Source organism: Physeter macrocephalus, chromosome 11 (genome assembly GCF_002837175.3).
Source record: "Physeter macrocephalus isolate SW-GA chromosome 11, ASM283717v5, whole genome shotgun sequence".
In the NCBI taxonomy this organism is placed as follows: domain Eukaryota; kingdom Metazoa; phylum Chordata; class Mammalia; order Artiodactyla; family Physeteridae; genus Physeter; species Physeter macrocephalus.
The window spans coordinates 180,721,778-180,744,474 of NC_041224.1; the positions used below are offsets into that span (position 1 = coordinate 180,721,778).

At 44.0% G+C, this 22,697-nt stretch overlaps 1 protein-coding gene across 1 annotated transcript in view; it reads left to right on the top strand.

Annotated features, from left to right (window-relative positions):
• The window catches only part of KLC1 (kinesin light chain 1), a 48,135-nt gene that overhangs the window by 16,624 nt on the left and 8,814 nt on the right, over positions 1–22,697 (top strand). Inside the window, 8 exon segments of the mRNA XM_024131017.3 lie at positions 1,066–1,153; positions 1,772–1,873; positions 4,507–4,680; positions 4,827–4,926; positions 9,318–9,367; positions 9,453–9,520; positions 10,865–10,973; positions 20,124–20,285. Of these exon segments, the coding sequence (XP_023986785.2) occupies positions 1,066–1,153; positions 1,772–1,873; positions 4,507–4,680; positions 4,827–4,926; positions 9,318–9,367; positions 9,453–9,520; positions 10,865–10,973; positions 20,124–20,285 (853 nt within the window).

Here is a 22,697-nt window from a genome sequence, read left to right on the forward strand (position 1 = left end):
AGCAGGGGCCACTCTTCGTTGTGGTGCGCGGGCTTCTCGTTGCGGTGGCTTCTCCTGTTGCAGAGCACAGGCTCTAGGCGCGCAGGCTTCAGTAGTTGTGCGGAGCACGGGCTCTAGGCGCGTGGGCTTCAGTAGCTATGGCGCGCGGGCTCAGTAGTTGTGGCCCACGGGCTTAGTTGCTCCTTGGCATGTGGGATCTTCCCGGACCAGGGCTCGAACCTGTGTGCCCTGCATTGGCAGGCAGATTCTGAACCACTGCGCCACCAGGGAAGTCCAAAACCTATATACTTGGCCAGAATTAGTGTGCTTCGGAGGATCTGGAAGCCTTATCAGCCCTTCCAGTGTTCTGCAGGACAGTCTGGCTTCTGCAGGGCAAAGCCTTGCTGGGCAGCCGTTCTTACTCAGTTGGGAAGTATGTGTACTCAGTCTCACAAAGTAAATAACTGGTTTGCAGCCCCATCATCAGGTAGCACTTTGAACCAAGGGGGCTGGGGCTGGAGGTGCTTCTGTCTCCCCACTGTCAGCAGGACCCTTCGCCCCACCCTGCTCCAGCAGACACTGTGGGGTGCGTCCTGGGCTTCTGTTTCACAGGCTTTTCCATGGCGCGTGGCGAATTATTAGCTTCTTCGAGCAGCTCTGTGAGTCACGTCCTTCCTTTTTAGGTGGGCCGTCTGCGACTGTGGAGCCCACGTGACGTGCCAGAGCCACGCAGCCGGTAGCTGGCAGAGCTGGGTGCAGACACCGGAATCCGTTCTGTCTGCCTCACCGTTCTGGATGGCCTCGCTTACCGTGTGCAGGGTTATGGGGGTAGTATTGTCCCAGTGATCTAGATGGGAGGGCCAGGTTCAAAAGCTAGTCAGGCCCGAATCCCAGCTCACCTTGCCAGTACGTTTATTGATGGAGTCTTTTTCTCCTACATTATGAGTGTTTTTAATAGTTTTAATAGCTAACGTCTATTTTTTAATAACTGAAGCTTAACTTTTATTTCTTTAGTTCCAAAATTACATTTTAAAGAGATGTAGTAAGCTGTGTCTATAACACTTAATTGTATGTTTTTCAATTTAGAGACCAGAATAAATACAAAGATGCAGCTAATCTACTGAATGACGCCTTGGCCATCCGTGAAAAAACTTTGGGCAAAGATCATCCTGCGGTTTGTATACTGGTTCTTTCATTCTTTTTATATATTATTTTCCCTAATGTATTTTTATACCCATCTCATTTTAATATTGAACTCAACAGGGAAGATTTAAGAGCTGCCTTTTCACTGGACGGCACAGGTAGGACCCCCTCACTTAGTACAAGTGATGAGCTTCAGTGCTGGTGGCTCCCGTTTAGCAGGTGTCAGTGTGCACTTAAGTTGTTTTATCACCCTACCGCAAATGGATCACGTACTGTGTTTTTTGATCCTAAATCAAATTGCATGTACTTCTTTAAATTTTTTCATAAGGATTTTGTATTGTCTTTTTATTGAAATCTGGTCAGATTTGCATATAGATCTGTTTTGGTTGGCTTTGCGGCTTTCAGTGAAATTAAAAAAAAAAATCAAGATCCTGTTGATGTTGATTTGTTAATTTTAATACCCTGCAGTGTTACTTTATGCAGTCGGTCTGCAGACAGTGAGATTGCTCCTTCGCCTCTAAGTGGAGTCATGTCCCTTCATCCAGCTGAGCGCTCGTCCCTGCACCCACTGGGCGTGATGAGTGCGTGATGTCTCACATTCCCTCCACTGCTGTCGTTTACCGTTCTTCGCGGTTCCCTGTGTTGGTAGGTGGCAGCAACTCTGAATAACCTCGCAGTGCTTTACGGCAAAAGAGGAAAGTACAAAGAAGCTGAGCCGCTGTGTAAAAGAGCTCTGGAGATCAGAGAAAAGGTGCGACAGAGGACGGTTCTCCCTGAGATGCTATGTTTTATGCTTTTAAATAACTCACTTTTGTTTGTTTGTTTGTTTTAAATAACTCACTTTTAAGCTTTGAGATAGGACCACTGTGATATATCATTACTGACCATTTACTGAAAATAAGCCCTTCAGTCAGGTGGGCAGCCCCAAACGCAGCCAGATGGGCCCCCATACCCATGGGAGTTTAGGAGGAGTGGGTATGCAGAGGGTGGAGCCTTGAGTCTGCATGCCCTCCCAGCCTGAGGCCTAGAAATGACTCACCTGAAGAAGGAATTTCTCAGGCCTGTAGGTGGAAGGCACGGGGGCATTTCACTGACAGTGGGGCACGTGCCTGTCAAGAAGAAAAACATTAAAATTTTAAAAATGAGGTCACCAAATATGCTTATGAAACTGAAGAAAATGAATAATTGTTTTTGAGAACTAAAGAATAACTCAGAGCTGTAGATTAAGTCAATGTCATGGATATTTAATATCAGCTAATACAGTTTATAGTAAGTAGGTATTTTTTAAATGTAACTTGTTAATTTCAGCGGTGCTCTATATGACCATGTATTCAAATGTTAGAGACTTGGCAGTTCCGTGCCATGATTTTTTTTTTAAAGGTTATTTTATGACATACAGGTTTGTTTGTTTGTTTATTTATTTGTTTGTTTTTGGCTGCATTAGGTCTTGTTGCTGCGTGTGGGCTTTCTCTAGTTGCGGCGAGCAGGGGCTACTCTTCATTGCGGTGTGCAGGCTTCTCGTTGCGGTGGCTTCTCTTGTCGCGGAGCACAGGCTGTTGGCGCACGGGCTTCAGTAGTTGCAGCATGTGGGCTCAGTAGCTGTGGCTTGTGGGCTCTAGAGCATAGGCTCAGTAGTTGTGGCGCACGGACTTAGTTGCTCTCTGGCATGTGGGATCTTCCCGGACCTGCAATCGAACCTGTGTCCCCTGCATTGGCAGGCGGATTCCCAACCACTGCGCCACCAGGGAAGTCCAATGCCATGATATTTTAATTTGACTTTTTGTGTCATTATTTACCATTGATACTGAGCAATCAGTCATTTAATTTTGAGTCATATGGCAAAGACTTGGGATAGGGAAGGTGACAAGGGGCTAATTATCACATTATGCAGGTAAAGTTTTGTCCATGTTGCCATCTGCATAATATTTACAAAATAAAAGTTTTTATTTTATTTTTTACTTATCCACTGAGATTTTGAGTGGGCTGGGGTTAAAATCAGAGAGAACCACAAATGTATCAAATTAAGGATTATGAACTGTAGATGATGATCTATCAGATTCATTCATATATATTTGCTCCTTCATTCAGTCATGTAGCAGACATTTATTGAGGACTTGGGGGCTCCCTGCTTGGTTAGAGTTGGTGATTTCAAATTAGACACAGTCCTTTTCCTGGGGACACAGTGCAGCAGGCAGACCTTGGGAATGCAGGTGCTTTGGCTTCTAGCCTAGAGCTCAGGGAGCACATAGAGTAGGGGCTTCTCCAGGTACAGGGCTGGGACTGCACTGGGATGGCCTCCCACAAACGGCCAGCGTTGGAGCTGAGTCTCAAAAATTGAGGTCAGAGCTTCCCAGGCAGGGAGAGGTAGGGAATGCAGAGGGGATGGAGAGGCAGCCTGCCTCACTGGGGGCTGTGTAGGTAAAGGCACAAGGTGAGAGACTGGATGGCTGGCTCAGGTCCTGAGGAAGCAGTGTAGTGTTTAGTCGTCCATTTGTGTGCCAGCACCGTCCTAGGTGCCGAGAGGACATTACATCCGGACATTGAGACAAGGCAGTTGCACACTGAGGCTTACATCTTAACGGGTGAGAGTCAGGCGATAAAGGACTAAATAGGTAAATGAGATAGTTTTGGGTAGTGATACTTGCAAAGAAAGAAGAAAACCAGGTGATGTGCTTGTGAGTAAACTGGGTGGGGATGGGCTGAGGGCTCCCTTAAATTGGATATAGGAGGTCCTCTCTGAGGGGACCTGAAAAGAGACCTGAAAGATGAGTTGTTCAGTGGGGGGTGGGGGGTAGGGCAGTGATGGCAGAAGAGTGTCGGGCATCTGGGACAGTAAGTTCAAGTTCGAAGAGCCCTGAGGTGAAGTTTGAAATGCGAGGGAAGTGGTTTGGGATGCTCAGAGAATCTGCGTCTGAATGTGAAGGGATACGTAGGATGTGAATTGAAGAATTGGAAGTTTCCTTTGAAGGCTGCTCTGTGCGGGAATAGTAATGTAGTTAGACTCAGAAGGGCCAGGTGTAAGTTCAGGGACTTCAAGGACTGGGCGGCCATATTAAACATCCTTTATAAAACTCAGTTTCCTCATCTTCAAACTGTACATAGTATTACCTACCATGTAGGATTATTATAAGAATTAAAGACACTAAAGCACGTGAAGGAAATCAGCATAGTCCCCTCCCCCCAAGAATAAGGAGTTCAACAAATTCTGGTTAAGTTATTTTTATTATTGCATGGGAAGCCATTTAAACATCATAAGCCTGGAAGTAAGGCACAGTCGTATTTATGTTTAGAAAGCGCCTTCTCATGATAGGGTAGAGAATGGATTGGATGGTACCATGTGAAACAAATATTAAGTGTTTCTAATACACTATTTTTTATTCCCAGGTTTTGGGAAAGGATCACCCCGATGTTGCCAAGCAGTTAAATAACTTGGCCTTACTGTGCCAGAACCAGGGCAAGTACGAAGAAGTAGAATATTATTATCAAAGAGCCCTCGAGATCTACCAAACAAAACTGGGGCCTGATGACCCCAATGTGGCCAAAACGAAAAATAACCTGGTACGTTGACAGAGGTACAACTCTATAGATAGAGTCAGATTACTTTCTTCCTGAAATATGAACTCTGTTTCATAGTTTAACCTATAAATAAGGACGTATGCTTCACTTACGCATGAAGAATAGTAAGTACTTTGTTTTATTTTAAGGCATCCTGCTATCTGAAGCAAGGAAAATTCAAGCAAGCAGAAACACTGTACAAAGAGATTCTCACTCGCGCACATGAAAGGGAGTTTGGTTCTGTAGATGGTAAGAAATATACTTTTGTTTCTAAGCAGATGCAGTTGTAGGATGCGTTAAACATAGTGATTTCCATGAAGCAAAAGGATTAAAAAAAATAGTGATTTCCAGCTTGAACTTGGTAATAATATCCAAGTCATCACAGTATTTTCAAGATAGAATTTAATTTGAATTTTACAAATGGTTTTCCATGGAGCGCTTATTGGAGAGGACGTGACCCAGTCTGAGTGAGTGCCCATCGGCTCCTCATTCGTCACCCAGTGACCGTGGTGAGCCCTGCGCACCTGCCCTGGCATTACCGATGATGGAGGCATGCCGCCTGTGGCCAGGGTGACGGGCCGCGCTGCCCGCCCTGGAGTCCACACGTGCTTCAGGCACGGCCTAGGTGCGCTGACTCCAGAAAGCCTTCCTGGCGTCATTAATGCTTCTAGAATTGCTCTGTAATACAGTGGTTCTCAAAGTGCCGGCAGGAACCAGCCATTTCAGCACCACCTGGGACCTGTCAGAAATGCAAATTCTCTACCCATCCCAGGCCTGCTGGATTGTTTGACGGCCTAAAAGAGCTCAGGCCTGTCTCCTTTGTATCCCTTAAAGTACTGTAGGTGCTTAATATTAATATTTTATAAGACTTGAATTGCTCAGTAAAACAATATTTGTGTGTTATGTAAGGCTTCTTCCCCCCTTTACTACCTATTACGTAAGGATTTCAGAATGTGAACAGTTGGTACTAGTGTGTGGGAAACCTTAGAATTTGTGGGGGAAAAGTTTTGATTAATAAATGTTTTCTTCTATAGAGAGTTTCTAGAAACTACTTTTGAAAAATCTTTGAAAAGTGTATTAGTTTTTCTCTGTTAACAAGTGGAGCAGTAAATCTCTTACTATCAGAAGATCGTAATGCCTCAGGCTCATCATTTTGAAAATGGATTCTGTTTGCAGTTGTGCCGGGATTGGATAACAGCCCACCTCTCTGGACTTGTACAGTTCACAGGGAACTTTCATGTCCTTGTCTAACTGTAGAGGCCTTGCTGGTTTTGTGTTGATTCCAGGCCATCTCCTTAGTGCTTCTTTAAAACAATTTTACTCTTGGGGAAGACTTGTTTCCTTGCAATTTGCTAGCTTCTTTCTACTAAAAATAGTAGCATGAAGTCCAGTTAATTGGGTTCTAGTTAAAAGCAGTTTTTCTGCACTCGGATTTATCCTCCACACAAATGTTAAAACGTAGGACAGAAAGACATTTTTTCTTTAGGCAAGATGTACATGTGTCCTGGTTTGCTGTCGGGGTGTGGCTTTCAGGTCACAGGGCCTTCTTGGCTACAGTGCAGCATTGAAACCCATGACCTGGTTTGTTGTCAGGAAATCTAGTTGTCTTAACGGTGGTGGATTCTCCTCTGTTCTAACAAGAGGCTTAGATTAGTATGTAAAGCTAAAACTGCAGTAAATACCAGTGTTATTAAGCTTTAAATACTGTTCACTTAAAAAAAAAAATAATTGTGATATACAGTTATTTTTCAAGTATTTAAACAATTGTACCAGCACCACTAACTGAGTAATCCTTCCATTCCCCCCACTCATTCGTAAGGTCATATTCTAAATTCTTTATCAAGTCAAGGGTTTTGTTGCTGGTGGTAGTGGTAGTGGCAACGGTGGCGGTTGTTTTTCTGCCGGACCATTCCTCTCCATTTACGCAGGGATTGACTCTTGTACCAGTTGCACGTCCTCTTGGCTGCTGTGGTTTGCGGTGAAGCGGGGTGGGGGTGAAGTTAGATGTGTGATGTGACAAAGTCTGTAAGTACTTTCCCGTTTCAAAACTTCCCTGGCTAGTCTCGCCGTTGTTTTTTTTTTAATTGAAGTATAGTTGATTTACAATGTTGTTAATTACTGCTCTACAGCAGAGTGTTTCAGTTATATACGTACATTCTTTTTTTTTATATATTCTTTTCCATTATGGTTTATCATAGGATACCTAATATAGTTCCCTGTGCTGTACAGGAGGACCTGTTGTTTATTCATTCTGTATATAATAGCTTGCGTCTGCTAACCCCAAACTCCCAGTTCACTCCTCCCCCACCCCGCTTCCCTTTGGCAACCACCAGTCTGTTCTCTATGTCTGTGAGTCTGTTTCTGTTTCATAGACAGGTTCCTCTGAGTCATATTTTAGATTCCACATATGAGTGGTATCATATGGTATTTGTCTTTTTCTGACTTACTTCGCTTGGTATGATGAGCTCTAGTTGCATCCATGTTGCTGCAAATGGCATTATTTCGTTCTTTTTTTATGGCTGAGTAGTATTCCATTGTATATATGTACCACATCTTCTTTATCCATTCATCTGTCGATGGACATTTAGGTTGTTTCCATGTCTTGGCTATTGTGAATAGTGCTGCTATGAACACAGGGGTGCATTGTATCTCTTTGAATTACAGTTTTGTCTGGATATATGCCCAGGAGTGGGATTGCTGGATCATACGGTAATTCTATTTTTAGTTTTCTGAGGAACCTCCATACTGTTTTCTGTAGTGGGTGCACCAATTTACATTCCCACCAACAGTGTAGGAGGGTCCCTTTTTCTATACCTTCTCCAGCATTTGTTATTTGTAGACTTTTTAATGATGGCCGTTCTGACTGATGTGAGGTGATAACCTCATTGTAGTTTTGATTTGCATTTCTGTAATAATTAGTTATGTTGAGCATCTTTTCTTGTGACTGTTGGCCATCTGTATGTCTTCTTTGGAGAAATGTCTATTTAGGTCTTCTGCCCATTTTTTGATTGGGTTGTTTGTTTTTTTGTTGTTGAGTTGTGGGAGCTGTTTGTATATTTTGGAAATTAAGCCCTTGTCAGTTGCATCATTTGCAAATATTTTCTCCCATTCCGTAAGTTGTCTTTTCATTTTGTTTATGGTTTCCTTTGCTGTGCAAATGTTCACTCTTTTAAAATGAGTATTTAAAACTAGTTTCATTCTTCTCCTATGACATGCCAAATAATCCTAAGAATAGTTAACCACATACTAGTCTTTTAGTTAAAAACAGTTTAAATGTGTAATCCTATTTAATTTTCTCAACAGTCCTGTGAAGTGGGTCACACATTATTTAACTTTCTCAACAGTCCTGTGAAGTGGGTCACACATGACTCCATTTTAGGAGCAAGGACACTGCAGGCTAAGTGACTCGCCCAGATGGGTAGCTGATGAGTGGTTGGATTGGGTGGGAGCACAGGTCTTATTCTCCAGAAACCTCAAAAATAAGTGAAGAGACGGGATCATGAAAATCACCTATAATTTCATCACCCAAATATGTCTTTTAATTTTTTTAGTGTCTTTCCTTCCTTTTTTGCCTATTGATTTGCATAATTGAAACCACACTTTATATATAATCATATATACTGCTTATTTTCCTTTATACTTGTAGCTTAAGCATTTTTCATGTCATAAAAGTATTTTCATAACCTTCACTTTTTAAAAAAAAATTTATTTATTTATTTGTTTTTATTTTTGGCTGCATTGGGTCTTCTTTGCTGTGCTTGGGCTTTCTCTGGTTGTGGTGAGCGGGGGCTACTCTTCGTTGCAGTGTGCAGGCTTCTCATTGTCGTGGCTTCTCTTGTTGCAGAGCACGGGCTCTAGGCGCGCAGGCTTCAGTAGTTGTGGCACACGGGCTCAGTAGTTGTGGCACACAGGCTCAGCAGTTGTGGCTTGCGGGCTCTAGAGCGCAGCCTCAGTAGTTGTGGCACACGGGCTTAGTTGCTCCGCAGCGTGTGGGATCTTCCCGGGCCAGGGTTCAAACCCGTGTCCCTTGCATTGGCAGGCAGATTCTTAACCACTGCACCACCAGGGAAGCCCATAACCTTCACTTTTAAGACTGCTTATCCTCCATGATGTGGGTGCATTACTTGTCTGGAAGCTTTGGATGAGTGGTATGTGGCTGTGTTTCCAAAAGTGAAGAAAATTTTAAAGGAATATTGATCTATAGTTTTTCCATTTTTGCTCCCAACATCTTACTACTATTTCTTAGACTTTTGTTTAATGTTAGTTGTTCAAATTCTAAATAGTCCCAAGTGTTGCGTGAGGGTTCTAGCATTAAACGTTTCCTTATAGGGACCCTAGCATTTGTCCCTGTTTTTGATCGTTGCCTACCCTGTCTAGGTACGTACCTTTGATTCCATGTCTTCTGTCACAGAGCTGCATGTGAATGGCCATTTCCTCCTGGTTTCTTGTGGTCTGGTTCTGTCTTCATAGTCTTTATTCTCCATTGTGAAACCTTGTCTGTCCATGATGTGAAAAGTAATATCTGAGAAGGATCATACGGAAAACAAAACAGAAACCTTGCAGTTGCTGAAACTTGACGACTTCCACTTTGTGGGCTCTGTTATGCTTCAGTTTATAGTAAGTTATTTTTTCTTCCCTAGATGAAAATAAACCCATTTGGATGCATGCTGAGGAAAGAGAAGAATGCAAAGTAAGGACATACTATTTCGAGAGATTCTAAATTGAATATATTGCTTAAGATAATTATTCACTTGAAATTATTTGCTATAATTTAGGGGAAGCAAAAGGATGGGACTTCTTTTGGAGAGTACGGTGGCTGGTACAAAGCCTGCAAAGTTGACAGGTACGTCTGCTTAACTGAAAAACAAAGACACAGCTGTGGAAGGTGCTAATGCTTCACAGGCAGCTTGTAAATGACCGAGTGTGTAAGTTCCTTAAAGTGGTGTGGTTGCACAGTCCCTGATTTTCCCCAAATTCCAATGAAAACTCCATAACTTTGTAAGTGAGGTAATTCATGTACACAGAACCCACTGTAATATGGGTCACATGGGTAAAATATTGGTTCTGTCCATTAATGCTGTGTCTAAGGCTAACTACCAAATCATAGGAGAAGAGATGACTAAATAGAGACACAGCATTTAAGGTGGCCATCGAGCAAACTCACGGGAAACAGGCCAGCAGATGTGCAAAAGCCAGCACTCTGCAGGTGTGTCCAGGTGCACACCCCAGTCTCTCCCTCAGCCCTCAGGGCCTCCGTGTCTGCGGAGGGTTGTGTGAGCTCCTTCACCAGCAGCCCATGAGCCTGTGCAGATGCCCATTTCCTCTTCTGACTGCAACACCTTTCCTGCAGTCTTTTTCCTATTTTAACTTTTGCTCACCCTTTAAGACTTAGTTTACCAGTCTTCTATTTCAGAAAAACTCTCTGAACCCCTAGTTTGGAACAAGTACTCCTTCTTTGGGTTCCTCATAGCACTTAGCATAACTTCTGAATTGCATGTGCTTTGTTTCTCCCAATACTCTGTAAATTGTCTCAAAGACATGGAGTATAGCTTCTTTATGTCTAAAGCGCCTATTATCAGTAAGAAAAAAATCTCTTGAAGTATATCTATACTAAAATGAACTAGATTTATTTCTCGTTTCTTAGTAAGAGTGCTCTGTGAGGAGTGCAGAAACACTGTCTGTGTCCACACTGTTTGTTCATCCTTTCACACACACAACCGTCATTCTGTGACTCAGATCTCATTGGTGATGAGTTTTGTATTCATTTTGCTTCCCCTATACTTGTAGAGGGAGGGGAGAAGGTAGATAGCAGCATTAAAACATGTGTCCTCTTTACTGCCTGGCACAGTCAGCTCTGCCCCCGGTGGGGGGGGATGCCTGATGGTCATTGGACAGACCCAGAATAGGCATTTCTGTTGAGACTGCCCGCTGGTCTGTGGGAGCAGCCACAGACTGGAAAGAATACAGGGGCGTAGGTCCCATCAGCCACAGGGCTCAGTGCAGTAGGCAGGGGATGCTTGACATAGAAGAGCCTTTTAGAGTTTTACAGTTTAAAAAAAAGTACCATAGAAATTTAAATAATTTTAGCCAAACATAAGTCTGTTTGTCCTTTAGATTATGTGCTGTTGATAGTGGTTGCTCTAAAACTTATGTTTTATAGTTTTGTATATCATATGCTTTCTTACAGTCCAACTGTTACAACTACTTTAAAAAACCTTGGGGCACTTTACAGACGTCAAGGCAAGTTTGAAGCTGCAGAAACATTGGAAGAAGCAGCCATGAGGTCACGTAAACAGGTCAGTCAAAAACCTTCTGTTTTTAACTTAGCCTTCCGTTTTTAACTTTGAGTTTAATGATTCTCTTTTACGAGACTTATTGAAACCTTGATTTAGAAATAGAAAATGTTTACTGTTTTAGTTTGTACAAATAAAATTATATTGTTCAAGCGACAATATAATGTAAATATATGGTAAATATGACACCAAAAGCACGAGCAACAAAAGCAAAAGTCGGTCAGTTAGATTCACCAAAATTAGAAACATTTGTGCATTCAAGGACACTATCAAGAAAATGAAAAGACTCACAGAATGGGTGGACATATTTGCAAATCACATCTCTGAGGAGGTCTAGTGTCCAGAATGTATAAAGACAAAAGGAGCACCTAGTTAAAAAACGAGCACAGGACCTGAATAGACGTTTCTCTGAAGATGCTGCACAACTGCCAACAAGCACATGGAAGGATGCTCAACATCATTAGTCATCAGGGGAGTGCAAATGAAAACCACAGTGAGGTACCACTTCACACCCACTGGGATGGCTAGAATTCAAAAACAAAACAGAAATAGCAAGTGTTGAGGAGGAGGTGTCGAGATTGGAACCCTGTGCACTGCTGGCGGGGATGCAGAATGGTGCAGCTTCTGTAGAGAACAGTTTGGAGGTTCATCCAGAAGTGAAGCATAGAGTTCCTGTCTGACCCTGCAAGTCCACTCCTGGGAACACACTGGAGAGAATGGAACACAGGTACTCAAAACAAATACAGCTGATTCTCGTCATTCATGGTACTTACGTTCTGTAAAGTTGCTCTGAACACTGAATTAGCAAATACTGAACCATTGTTCCTAGGGAGATACAGAGTTATGTTCCTGGGAGCCTCTGGGCTCATTTACTTCAGCCGATCAATACATAACCTTGTTTTAGGTGTGTTTCTGTTTAAAGACACCTTATTTAGTATATGCTGTTGATTCATCAGCATCGAATTCATGGCCAGCAGCACTGTAACTTGTGCCTGAAGAGAGCTTATCTTTCTCCGTAAGGCACACCCCAGCCTTCTTGCACTTAGGAACACCAAGGACACTCTAGCACCGTTCTCGGGGACCGTTTTAAACGGTGGAATCCCTGGCCGAAATGCGGAAAACATGGCACCAGATGATTTAGACTGGGGGGCGGAGGATGCCTGTTTACAGTATCAGGTGAAACAAGAAAGCAGAGTGTCACCTTGTTCGATCTTAGCTGGGGACGTGCGCGTCGGGTGACTCGAAGTTTTCTCCACTTTGCGTGTCTGTGAATAACCATGAAAGCACTGCGAGTGTTGACTTTAGGATTACAAATACATTTTGGCCAGTAGGTGAATTAGCAAATATGGCCTCCGTAAGTGATGAGAATTGACTGCGCTTGTGCACATACGTTTGTGGCAGCATTACTCTCAGCAGGCTGAACGAACAGACAGACACATGTTCGTCAGTGGATGAGTGGATACACGAGGTGGTAGATCCATGCGATGGAATACTATTTGGCAATAAGAAGGACTACTGAAGCACTTTCCTTCATCAGCTGAGGTATTTTAGTTATGCTGAAATACAGTTGTAAAGAACATACAGGAAAATGGCTTAGTTCTTGCCCTTTAATTACCAGTTTTAGAGTAAGGAGTTAATGTATTACTGTGTATGTGTATGCATATAAAGATGGCAGGTTTTTTCTATTTTTAGGGCTGGAGGGGCAGGTGTGGCTTTTTCCCCTGAATGGTGTATATGTAGCCTATTATGCAGTTGTTGGTTTATAGCCACTTTTGGCTGGGATTAAAGTTACCCATAGGTACCTTAGCATTTTTTCCTTCAGGAGATTCTGTGCAGAGGGATTAGAGAAGGCCCAGCATAGGTGTTGTCAGTGGTGCTCTCCTAGCTTGTGCCCTGCAGGAGCCCCTTTCTTGAGTCCTGTCGTCCTTCCCAGGCCTTTTGACTCTGCGGGGCTGCTGTTCAGGGGAGGGCGCCCCGGGTGTAGGCGGCGTGGGATTCTGGCTCGATTGGGGGTGGTCTGCGGTGCTTCTTCATCACCAGGCTTTGCTGTAAACCAGTGCCACATAGTGTTTATCCAAACAGTGGTGTCTAGAGTCAGGAGCTGCAGATGTTTAGAGAAAGGGCTGTTGCTAGTGCTTTGTTGAGAACAGCCCCTCCAGTGCCTGGGCGGGCCACGGTCTGCTTCACTGTGGAGGTCACCGCAGCACATGGTCTGTTGGGTATTGTGCCCCCTGAGGAGGAAACCCTCAGCGTCAGCGAAGGGGCAGTATTTGCATGAGCTGTCCGGGTTGAGATTCCATTTAGAACATAGGACACGCTGCACCTGGTCATCAGATGGTACTGATATGCACACGGAGAACGCTTGCTGCTGGGTGTTAATGCAGCTATGTTTTCTCTCAGATGTGCGCGTGGGGCGATCACTGAGGAAGCAGGCGAGTGCTCCCTGCTGCTCGTCGCTCTCGGGCAGGAAGGTTGGCTGTTCAAGTGCCTTTGGTTAAATTAGTGGCTACTTTTTAAAATGTTATACTGAGAACAAAGTAATCCATGAGTTTTCAACCATGTACTTATTTTGGAGGCATGGAACACCAGGCACTTAATGTTAAACTGTCAAAAACTGGGCAGTTTCCCAGCGTTTCATCATGAAACTTCCAAACATAGAGCAAAGTTGAGAGGATTTTATACCCGTGTACCGCCTCCTAGATTCAGTCACGAGCATCTCTCCCATCTATCCATCCTTCAGTCCTTTTTTTTTTCATTTCTGTAATAATTAGTTATGTTGAGCATCTTTTCTTGTGACTGTTGGCCATCTGTATGTCTTCTTTGGAGAAATGTCTATTTAGGTCTTCTGCCCATTTTTTGATTGGGTTGTTTGTTTTTTTGTTGTTGAGTTGTGGGAGCTGTTTGTATATTTTGGAAATTAAGCCCTTGTCAGTTGCATCATTTGCAAATATTTTCTCCCATTCCGTAAGTTGTCTTTTCATTTTGTTTATGGTTTCCTTTGCTGTGCAAATGTTCACTCTTTTAAAATGAGTATTTAAAACTAGTTTCATTCTTCTCCTATGACATGCCAAATAATCCTAAGAATAGTTAACCACATACTAGTCTTTTAGTTAAAAACAGTTTAAATGTGTAATCCTATTTAATTTTCTCAACAGTCCTGTGAAGTGGGTCACACATGACTCCATTTTAGGAGCAAGGACACTGCAGGCTAAGTGACTCGCCCAGATGGGTAGCTGATGAGTGGTTGGATTGGGTGGGAGCACAGGTCTTATTCTCCAGAAACCTCAAAAATAAGTGAAGAGACGGGATCATGAAAATCACCTATAATTTCATCACCCAAATATGTCTTTTAATTTTTTTAGTGTCTTTCCTTCCTTTTTTGCCTATTGATTTGCATAATTGAAACCACACTTTATATATAATCATATATACTGCTTATTTTCCTTTATACTTGTAGCTTAAGCATTTTTCATGTCATAAAAGTATTTTCATAACCTTCACTTTTTAAAAAAAAATTTATTTATTTATTTGTTTTTATTTTTGGCTGCATTGGGTCTTCTTTGCTGTGCTTGGGCTTTCTCTGGTTGTGGTGAGCGGGGGCTACTCTTCGTTGCAGTGTGCAGGCTTCTCATTGTCGTGGCTTCTCTTGTTGCAGAGCACGGGCTCTAGGCGCGCAGGCTTCAGTAGTTGTGGCACACGGGCTCAGTAGTTGTGGCACACAGGCTCAGCAGTTGTGGCTTGCGGGCTCTAGAGCGCAGCCTCAGTAGTTGTGGCACACGGGCTTAGTTGCTCCGCAGCGTGTGGGATCTTCCCGGGCCAGGGTTCAAACCCGTGTCCCTTGCATTGGCAGGCAGATTCTTAACCACTGCACCACCAGGGAAGCCCATAACCTTCACTTTTAAGACTGCTTATCCTCCATGATGTGGGTGCATTACTTGTCTGGAAGCTTTGGATGAGTGGTATGTGGCTGTGTTTCCAAAAGTGAAGAAAATTTTAAAGGAATATTGATCTATAGTTTTTCCATTTTTGCTCCCAACATCTTACTACTATTTCTTAGACTTTTGTTTAATGTTAGTTGTTCAAATTCTAAATAGTCCCAAGTGTTGCGTGAGGGTTCTAGCATTAAACGTTTCCTTATAGGGACCCTAGCATTTGTCCCTGTTTTTGATCGTTGCCTACCCTGTCTAGGTACGTACCTTTGATTCCATGTCTTCTGTCACAGAGCTGCATGTGAATGGCCATTTCCTCCTGGTTTCTTGTGGTCTGGTTCTGTCTTCATAGTCTTTATTCTCCATTGTGAAACCTTGTCTGTCCATGATGTGAAAAGTAATATCTGAGAAGGATCATACGGAAAACAAAACAGAAACCTTGCAGTTGCTGAAACTTGACGACTTCCACTTTGTGGGCTCTGTTATGCTTCAGTTTATAGTATGTTATTTTTTCTTCCCTAGATGAAAATAAACCCATTTGGATGCATGCTGAGGAAAGAGAAGAATGCAAAGTAAGGACATACTATTTCGAGAGATTCTAAATTGAATATATTGCTTAAGATAATTATTCACTTGAAATTATTTGCTATAATTTAGGGGAAGCAAAAGGATGGGACTTCTTTTGGAGAGTACGGTGGCTGGTACAAAGCCTGCAAAGTTGACAGGTACGTCTGCTTAACTGAAAAACAAAGACACAGCTGTGGAAGGTGCTAATGCTTCACAGGCAGCTTGTAAATGACCGAGTGTGTAAGTTCCTTAAAGTGGTGTGGTTGCACAGTCCCTGATTTTCCCCAAATTCCAATGAAAACTCCATAACTTTGTAAGTGAGGTAATTCATGTACACAGAACCCACTGTAATATGGGTCACATGGGTAAAATATTGGTTCTGTCCATTAATGCTGTGTCTAAGGCTAACTACCAAATCATAGGAGAAGAGATGACTAAATAGAGACACAGCATTTAAGGTGGCCATCGAGCAAACTCACGGGAAACAGGCCAGCAGATGTGCAAAAGCCAGCACTCTGCAGGTGTGTCCAGGTGCACACCCCAGTCTCTCCCTCAGCCCTCAGGGCCTCCGTGTCTGCGGAGGGTTGTGTGAGCTCCTTCACCAGCAGCCCATGAGCCTGTGCAGATGCCCATTTCCTCTTCTGACTGCAACACCTTTCCTGCAGTCTTTTTCCTATTTTAACTTTTGCTCACCCTTTAAGACTTAGTTTACCAGTCTTCTATTTCAGAAAAACTCTCTGAACCCCTAGTTTGGAACAAGTACTCCTTCTTTGGGTTCCTCATAGCACTTAGCATAACTTCTGAATTGCATGTGCTTTGTTTCTCCCAATACTCTGTAAATTGTCTCAAAGACATGGAGTATAGCTTCTTTATGTCTAAAGCGCCTATTATCAGTAAGAAAAAAATCTCTTGAAGTATATCTATACTAAAATGAACTAGATTTATTTCTCGTTTCTTAGTAAGAGTGCTCTGTGAGGAGTGCAGAAACACTGTCTGTGTCCACACTGTTTGTTCATCCTTTCACACACACAACCGTCATTCTGTGACTCAGATCTCATTGGTGATGAGTTTTGTATTCATTTTGCTTCCCCTATACTTGTAGAGGGAGGGGAGAAGGTAGATAGCAGCATTAAAACATGTGTCCTCTTTACTGCCTGGCACAGTCAGCTCTGCCCCCGGTGGGGGGGGATGCCTGATGGTCATTGGACAGACCCAGAATAGGCATTTCTGTTGAGACTGCCCGCTGGTCTGTGGGAGCAGCCACAGACTGGAAAGAATACAGGGGCGTAGGTCCCATCAGCCACAGGGCTCAGTGCAGTAGGCAGGGGATGCTTGACATAGAAGAGCCTTTTAGAGTTTTACAGTTTAAAAAAAAGTACCATAGAAATTTAAATAATTTTAGCCAAACATAAGTCTGTTTGTCCTTTAGATTATGTGCTGTTGATAGTGGTTGCTCTAAAACTTATGTTTTATAGTTTTGTATATCATATGCTTTCTTACAGTCCAACTGTTACAACTACTTTAAAAAACCTTGGGGCACTTTACAGACGTCAAGGCAAGTTTGAAGCTGCAGAAACATTGGAAGAAGCAGCCATGAGGTCACGTAAACAGGTCAGTCAAAAACCTTCTGTTTTTAACTTAGCCTTCCGTTTTTAACTTTGAGTTTAATGATTCTCTTTTACGAGACTTATTGAAACCTTGATTTAGAAATAGAAAATGTTTACTGTTTTAGTTTGTACAAATAAAATTATATTGTTCAAGCGACAATATAATGTAAATATATGGTAAATATGACACCAAAAGCACGAGCAACAAAAGCAAAAGTCGGTCAGTTAGATTCACCAAAATTAGAAACATTTGTGCATTCAAGGACACTATCAAGAAAATGAAAAGACTCACAGAATGGGTGGACATATTTGCAAATCACATCTCTGAGGAGGTCTAGTGTCCAGAATGTATAAAGACAAAAGGAGCACCTAGTTAAAAAACGAGCACAGGACCTGAATAGACGTTTCTCTGAAGATGCTGCACAACTGCCAACAAGCACATGGAAGGATGCTCAACATCATTAGTCATCAGGGGAGTGCAAATGAAAACCACAGTGAGGTACCACTTCACACCCACTGGGATGGCTAGAATTCAAAAACAAAACAGAAATAGCAAGTGTTGAGGAGGAGGTGTCGAGATTGGAACCCTGTGCACTGCTGGCGGGGATGCAGAATGGTGCAGCTTCTGTAGAGAACAGTTTGGAGGTTCATCCAGAAGTGAAGCATAGAGTTCCTGTCTGACCCTGCAAGTCCACTCCTGGGAACACACTGGAGAGAATGGAACACAGGTACTCAAAACAAATACAGCTGATTCTCGTCATTCATGGTACTTACGTTCTGTAAAGTTGCTCTGAACACTGAATTAGCAAATACTGAACCATTGTTCCTAGGGAGATACAGAGTTATGTTCCTGGGAGCCTCTGGTCTCATTTACTTCAGCCGATCAATACATAACCTTGTTTTAGGTGTGTTTCTGTTTAAAGACACCTTATTTAGTATATGCTGTTGATTCATCAGCATCGAATTCATGGCCAGCAGCACTGTAACTTGTGCCTGAAGAGAGCTTATCTTTCTCCGTAAGGCACACCCCAGCCTTCTTGCACTTAGGAACACCAAGGACACTCTAGCACCGTTCTCGGGGACCGTTTTAAACGGTGGAATCCCTGGCCGAAATGCGGAAAACATGGCACCAGATGATTTAGACTGGGGGGCGGAGGATGCCTGTTTACAGTATCAGGTGAAACAAGAAAGCAGAGTGTCACCTTGTTCGATCTTAGCTGGGGACGTGCGCGTCGGGTGACTCGAAGTTTTCTCCACTTTGCGTGTCTGTGAATAACCATGAAAGCACTGCGAGTGTTGACTTTAGGATTACAAATACATTTTGGCCAGTAGGTGAATTAGCAAATATGGCCTCCGTAAGTGATGAGAATTGACTGCGCTTGTGCACATACGTTTGTGGCAGCATTACTCTCAGCAGGCTGAACGAACAGACAGACACATGTTCGTCAGTGGATGAGTGGATACACGAGGTGGTAGATCCATGCGATGGAATACTATTTGGCAATAAGAAGGACTACTGAAGCACTTTCCTTCATCAGCTGAGGTATTTTAGTTATGCTGAAATACAGTTGTAAAGAACATACAGGAAAAAGGCTTAGTTCTTGCCCTTTAATTACCAGTTTTAGAGTAAGGAGTTAATGTATTACTGTGTATGTGTATGCATATAAAGATGGCAGGTTTTTTCTATTTTTAGGGCTGGAGGGGCAGGTGTGGCTTTTTCCCCTGAATGGTGTATATGTAGCCTATTATGCAGTTGTTGGTTTATAGCCACTTTTGGCTGGGATTAAAGTTACCCATAGGTACCTTAGCATTTTTTCCTTCAGGAGATTCTGTGCAGAGGGATTAGAGAAGGCCCAGCATAGGTGTTGTCAGTGGTGCTCTCCTAGCTTGTGCCCTGCAGGAGCCCCTTTCTTGAGTCCTGTCGTCCTTCCCAGGCCTTTTGACTCTGCGGGGCTGCTGTTCAGGGGAGGGCGCCCCGGGTGTAGGCGGCGTGGGATTCTGGCTCGATTGGGGGTGGTCTGCGGTGCTTCTTCATCACCAGGCTTTGCTGTAAACCAGTGCCACATAGTGTTTATCCAAACAGTGGTGTCTAGAGTCAGGAGCTGCAGATGTTTAGAGAAAGGGCTGTTGCTAGTGCTTTGTTGAGAACAGCCCCTCCAGTGCCTGGGCGGGCCACGGTCTGCTTCACTGTGGAGGTCACCGCAGCACATGGTCTGTTGGGTATTGTGCCCCCTGAGGAGGAAACCCTCAGCGTCAGCGAAGGGGCAGTATTTGCATGAGCTGTCCGGGTTGAGATTCCATTTAGAACATAGGACACGCTGCACCTGGTCATCAGATGGTACTGATATGCACACGGAGAACGCTTGCTGCTGGGTGTTAATGCAGCTATGTTTTCTCTCAGATGTGCGCGTGGGGCGATCACTGAGGAAGCAGGCGAGTGCTCCCTGCTGCTCGTCGCTCTCGGGCAGGAAGGTTGGCTGTTCAAGTGCCTTTGGTTAAATTAGTGGCTACTTTTTAAAATGTTATACTGAGAACAAAGTAATCCATGAGTTTTCAACCATGTACTTATTTTGGAGGCATGGAACACCAGGCACTTAATGTTAAACTGTCAAAAACTGGGCAGTTTCCCAGCGTTTCATCATGAAACTTCCAAACATAGAGCAAAGTTGAGAGGATTTTATACCCGTGTACCGCCTCCTAGATTCAGTCACGAGCATCTCTCCCATCTATCCATCCTTCAGTCCTTTTTTTTTTTCGATGCCTTTCAAAGTTGTATATACCTCAGTACACTTCCTTTGAAATACTTCAGCCTGCTCATCATAACCTGGAGCTCAGTATTTGTTTATAGTTTTTTAACATTTGAGGTAAAATTTACATATGGTGAAATGCACAAGTCTGAAGTGTACATTCCTGAGAAATCACTGTTCTGGTTTTTCCCTCCAATGTTTAAGAACTTTTTTTCCCCTAATATACATTTAGTTATCTTAGAAATCCCCAATAAAACTTAAGTGCTGATGGATCAAACCCTTTTCCCCCTGCCTGGCTCGCAGGGTCTTGACAATGCTCACAAACAGAGAGTAGCTGAAGTGCTGAATGACCCTGAGAACATGGAGAAGCGGAGGAGCCGCGAGAGCCTCAGCGTGGATGTGGTCAAGTACGAGAGCGGCCCTGACGGAGGGGAGGAAGTGAGTATGAGCGTAGAGTGGAACGGGGTAAGTACAGTACACAGCGCGTGCTCAGCCCGTGCTGCGTGGCCCCGGGCAGCAGCCTGGGCCGTCTCCCCCCGGGAGTGCTTTCTGGCATCTCCTGCCTTAACTGCTAGACAGCCTACTTCTCTCAAATTAAGTACGAATTAAGCTTTTTGTAAGTTCTTCTGCTAACACTGAAGTCTGTTATTTGTTTGAAGTAGTAATTTTCTTCTTTTTAGGAATCCATGAAAGCTGTTTGGCTTAACTTTGAGCCCTTAAATGCTGATTGACTGTCCTGGTTTTTAAAGCATAATCCATAATTTGGTTTTATTTTAATATTAGGATTAGTGTGGCAGATAACTAACTCGCTTTTTTAACTTACCCATTTTCATTGCTAACTTCAGTGCTCCTAATTTCACTGACGAGGCTGCTGTAGATATTGTTAGAATGAATTTAAATACTTCCAAGGAGAAGGGTGATTCAAACAGAACTCGTGTGTAGAAGAGAACAGGTCAGGAGTGAGAATGTTAGGGTGGCTGCTCTTCATGTCCCAGCTCAGTCCACGGAGGGCCCAGCGGCTCACCGCTTTCCATGGTTACCTGCCGGAGGCTTTTGGGTCCCGAGCATGTGCCTCTATTAGAAACATGTCACCTCCGGGGCCAGGCTCTGCCTCTGTGGAAGTTCTTACCACTGCTGTTTCTCCAGTGTTGCCTTCTGGACGTTTTCTTTCTAGTGAATTTTTGTAACACGTGGGTAATTTTTTTGTACATTGAGCTGGTGTCTTCGGAATTCTGCTTTTATGGGGGAGGGTTGAAAGCAGGATTAGCTTTAATGCGTTCAGGCGCAGTGTTGATTTTTTTGAAGTCACGTAAGGCAATTTGATTAGTTGTAATTGCGCAGATGTTTTGCCAAATGGTAGTTTGGGGCTTTCCTATAGTCTGTCTTTTTGAATCTATTTATTCTTTGGGATTTCCTACAGCTGTAGCAATTTGGTAAGGGTCAGCACTCTAGTTGACATTTTATACAGAATGTTGTTGGCCAAGCTCTAAGGGAGAGCGTCTCTTTCGACTGTCTTTACCTGGCAGCTCCCTTGCTTTGGTCTCCCTGTGCCAAGACAACCAATCAGCATCTGCTTTGGCCACTCACCCCGTCGGGCAGTCGCCCACAGCGGAGTGAGGGCGGCGCTGCCCCGCCCGTGTCCGTGTCCAGCCGCACTGTGTACTGTGCTCCCCCCGTGGTGGCTGTTGTCTGCGTGCTTTGTGTGGAGGGCCCCTCCTTCCGCTGGTCCTCAGGAGCCAGGGGGCAGGGTCTGATCCTTTAGATGAAGTTTTGGAGGAGCTTTCTCTTGAGACAGTATTTCTAGGTCAATCTTTCTATGAAATCACGTGAAAATAAAATTATTGACATCTCAGAGTTCTATTACTGTCTTCAAGACTGAGACTCGGGGTTTGAGGGAGAGCTGCTTTCATTCTTCCGTGGAGGGGTGGGCGGGCGGGCGGGCGTCACGGAGCAGTGAGCAGAGGTGGGAACCCCCTCCCCCCGCCTCCCCCCAGTTCCTGCTCTCTGCCCTTCACCTCACATTTCCTCTCTCACTGTGGACATGCTGTCACTCAGGACACACACACGCTGGGTGCTGGATACCTTTTGACTTGACTTTTAGACACGAGCAACTGCATCTTTGACACAACCCACTCCAGGGCGCTTCGCCTGGGCTGGATCCAGTTGACTGAACTGCATCCAGTGCAGCGGTTCCTAAACTCCCTTTGCGCAGCAGAGGAAGCCTCCCTTCAGGTGGGCCTTAGGGGAAGCAGCGCGCGCAGAGAGCTGCTTGGGCTTCCAGGGAGGGCCAGGCGAGAGCGGCGCCTGGGGCCACCGCTCAGACCGGCACCGCCCCCAGACGGGAGGCCTTGGCTCTCGGACTGCTCTCCTGTGGGAGCTCTGAGGTTCTGAGCAGTTAGTGCTGGTCTCCCAACATTTGACTTGAGTTTTCAAAGCATGCATTTATGTTTTAAAAAGAGGCAGGAAAGGCAGTATGCACCCTTAGGTGGTGTTTGGTTCTTTTTTAACATCTTTTTTGGAGTATAATTGCTTTACAATGTTGTGTTAGTTTCTGCTCTACAACAAAGTGAATCAGCTACACATATACACGTATCCCATATCTCCTCCCCCTTGCGTCTCCCTCCCTCCCACCCTCCCTATCCCACCCCTCTAGGTGGTCACAGAGCACCGAGCTGATCTCCCTGTGCTATGCGGCTGCTTCCCACTAGCTATCTATTTTACATTTGGTAGTGTCTATATGTCCATGCCACTCTCTCACTTCGTCCCAGCTTACCCTTCCCCCGCCCTGTGTCCTCAGGTCCATTCTCTGTGTCTGTATCTTTATTCCTGTCCTGCCCCTAGGTTCATTAGAACCATTTTTTTTTAGATTCCATATAT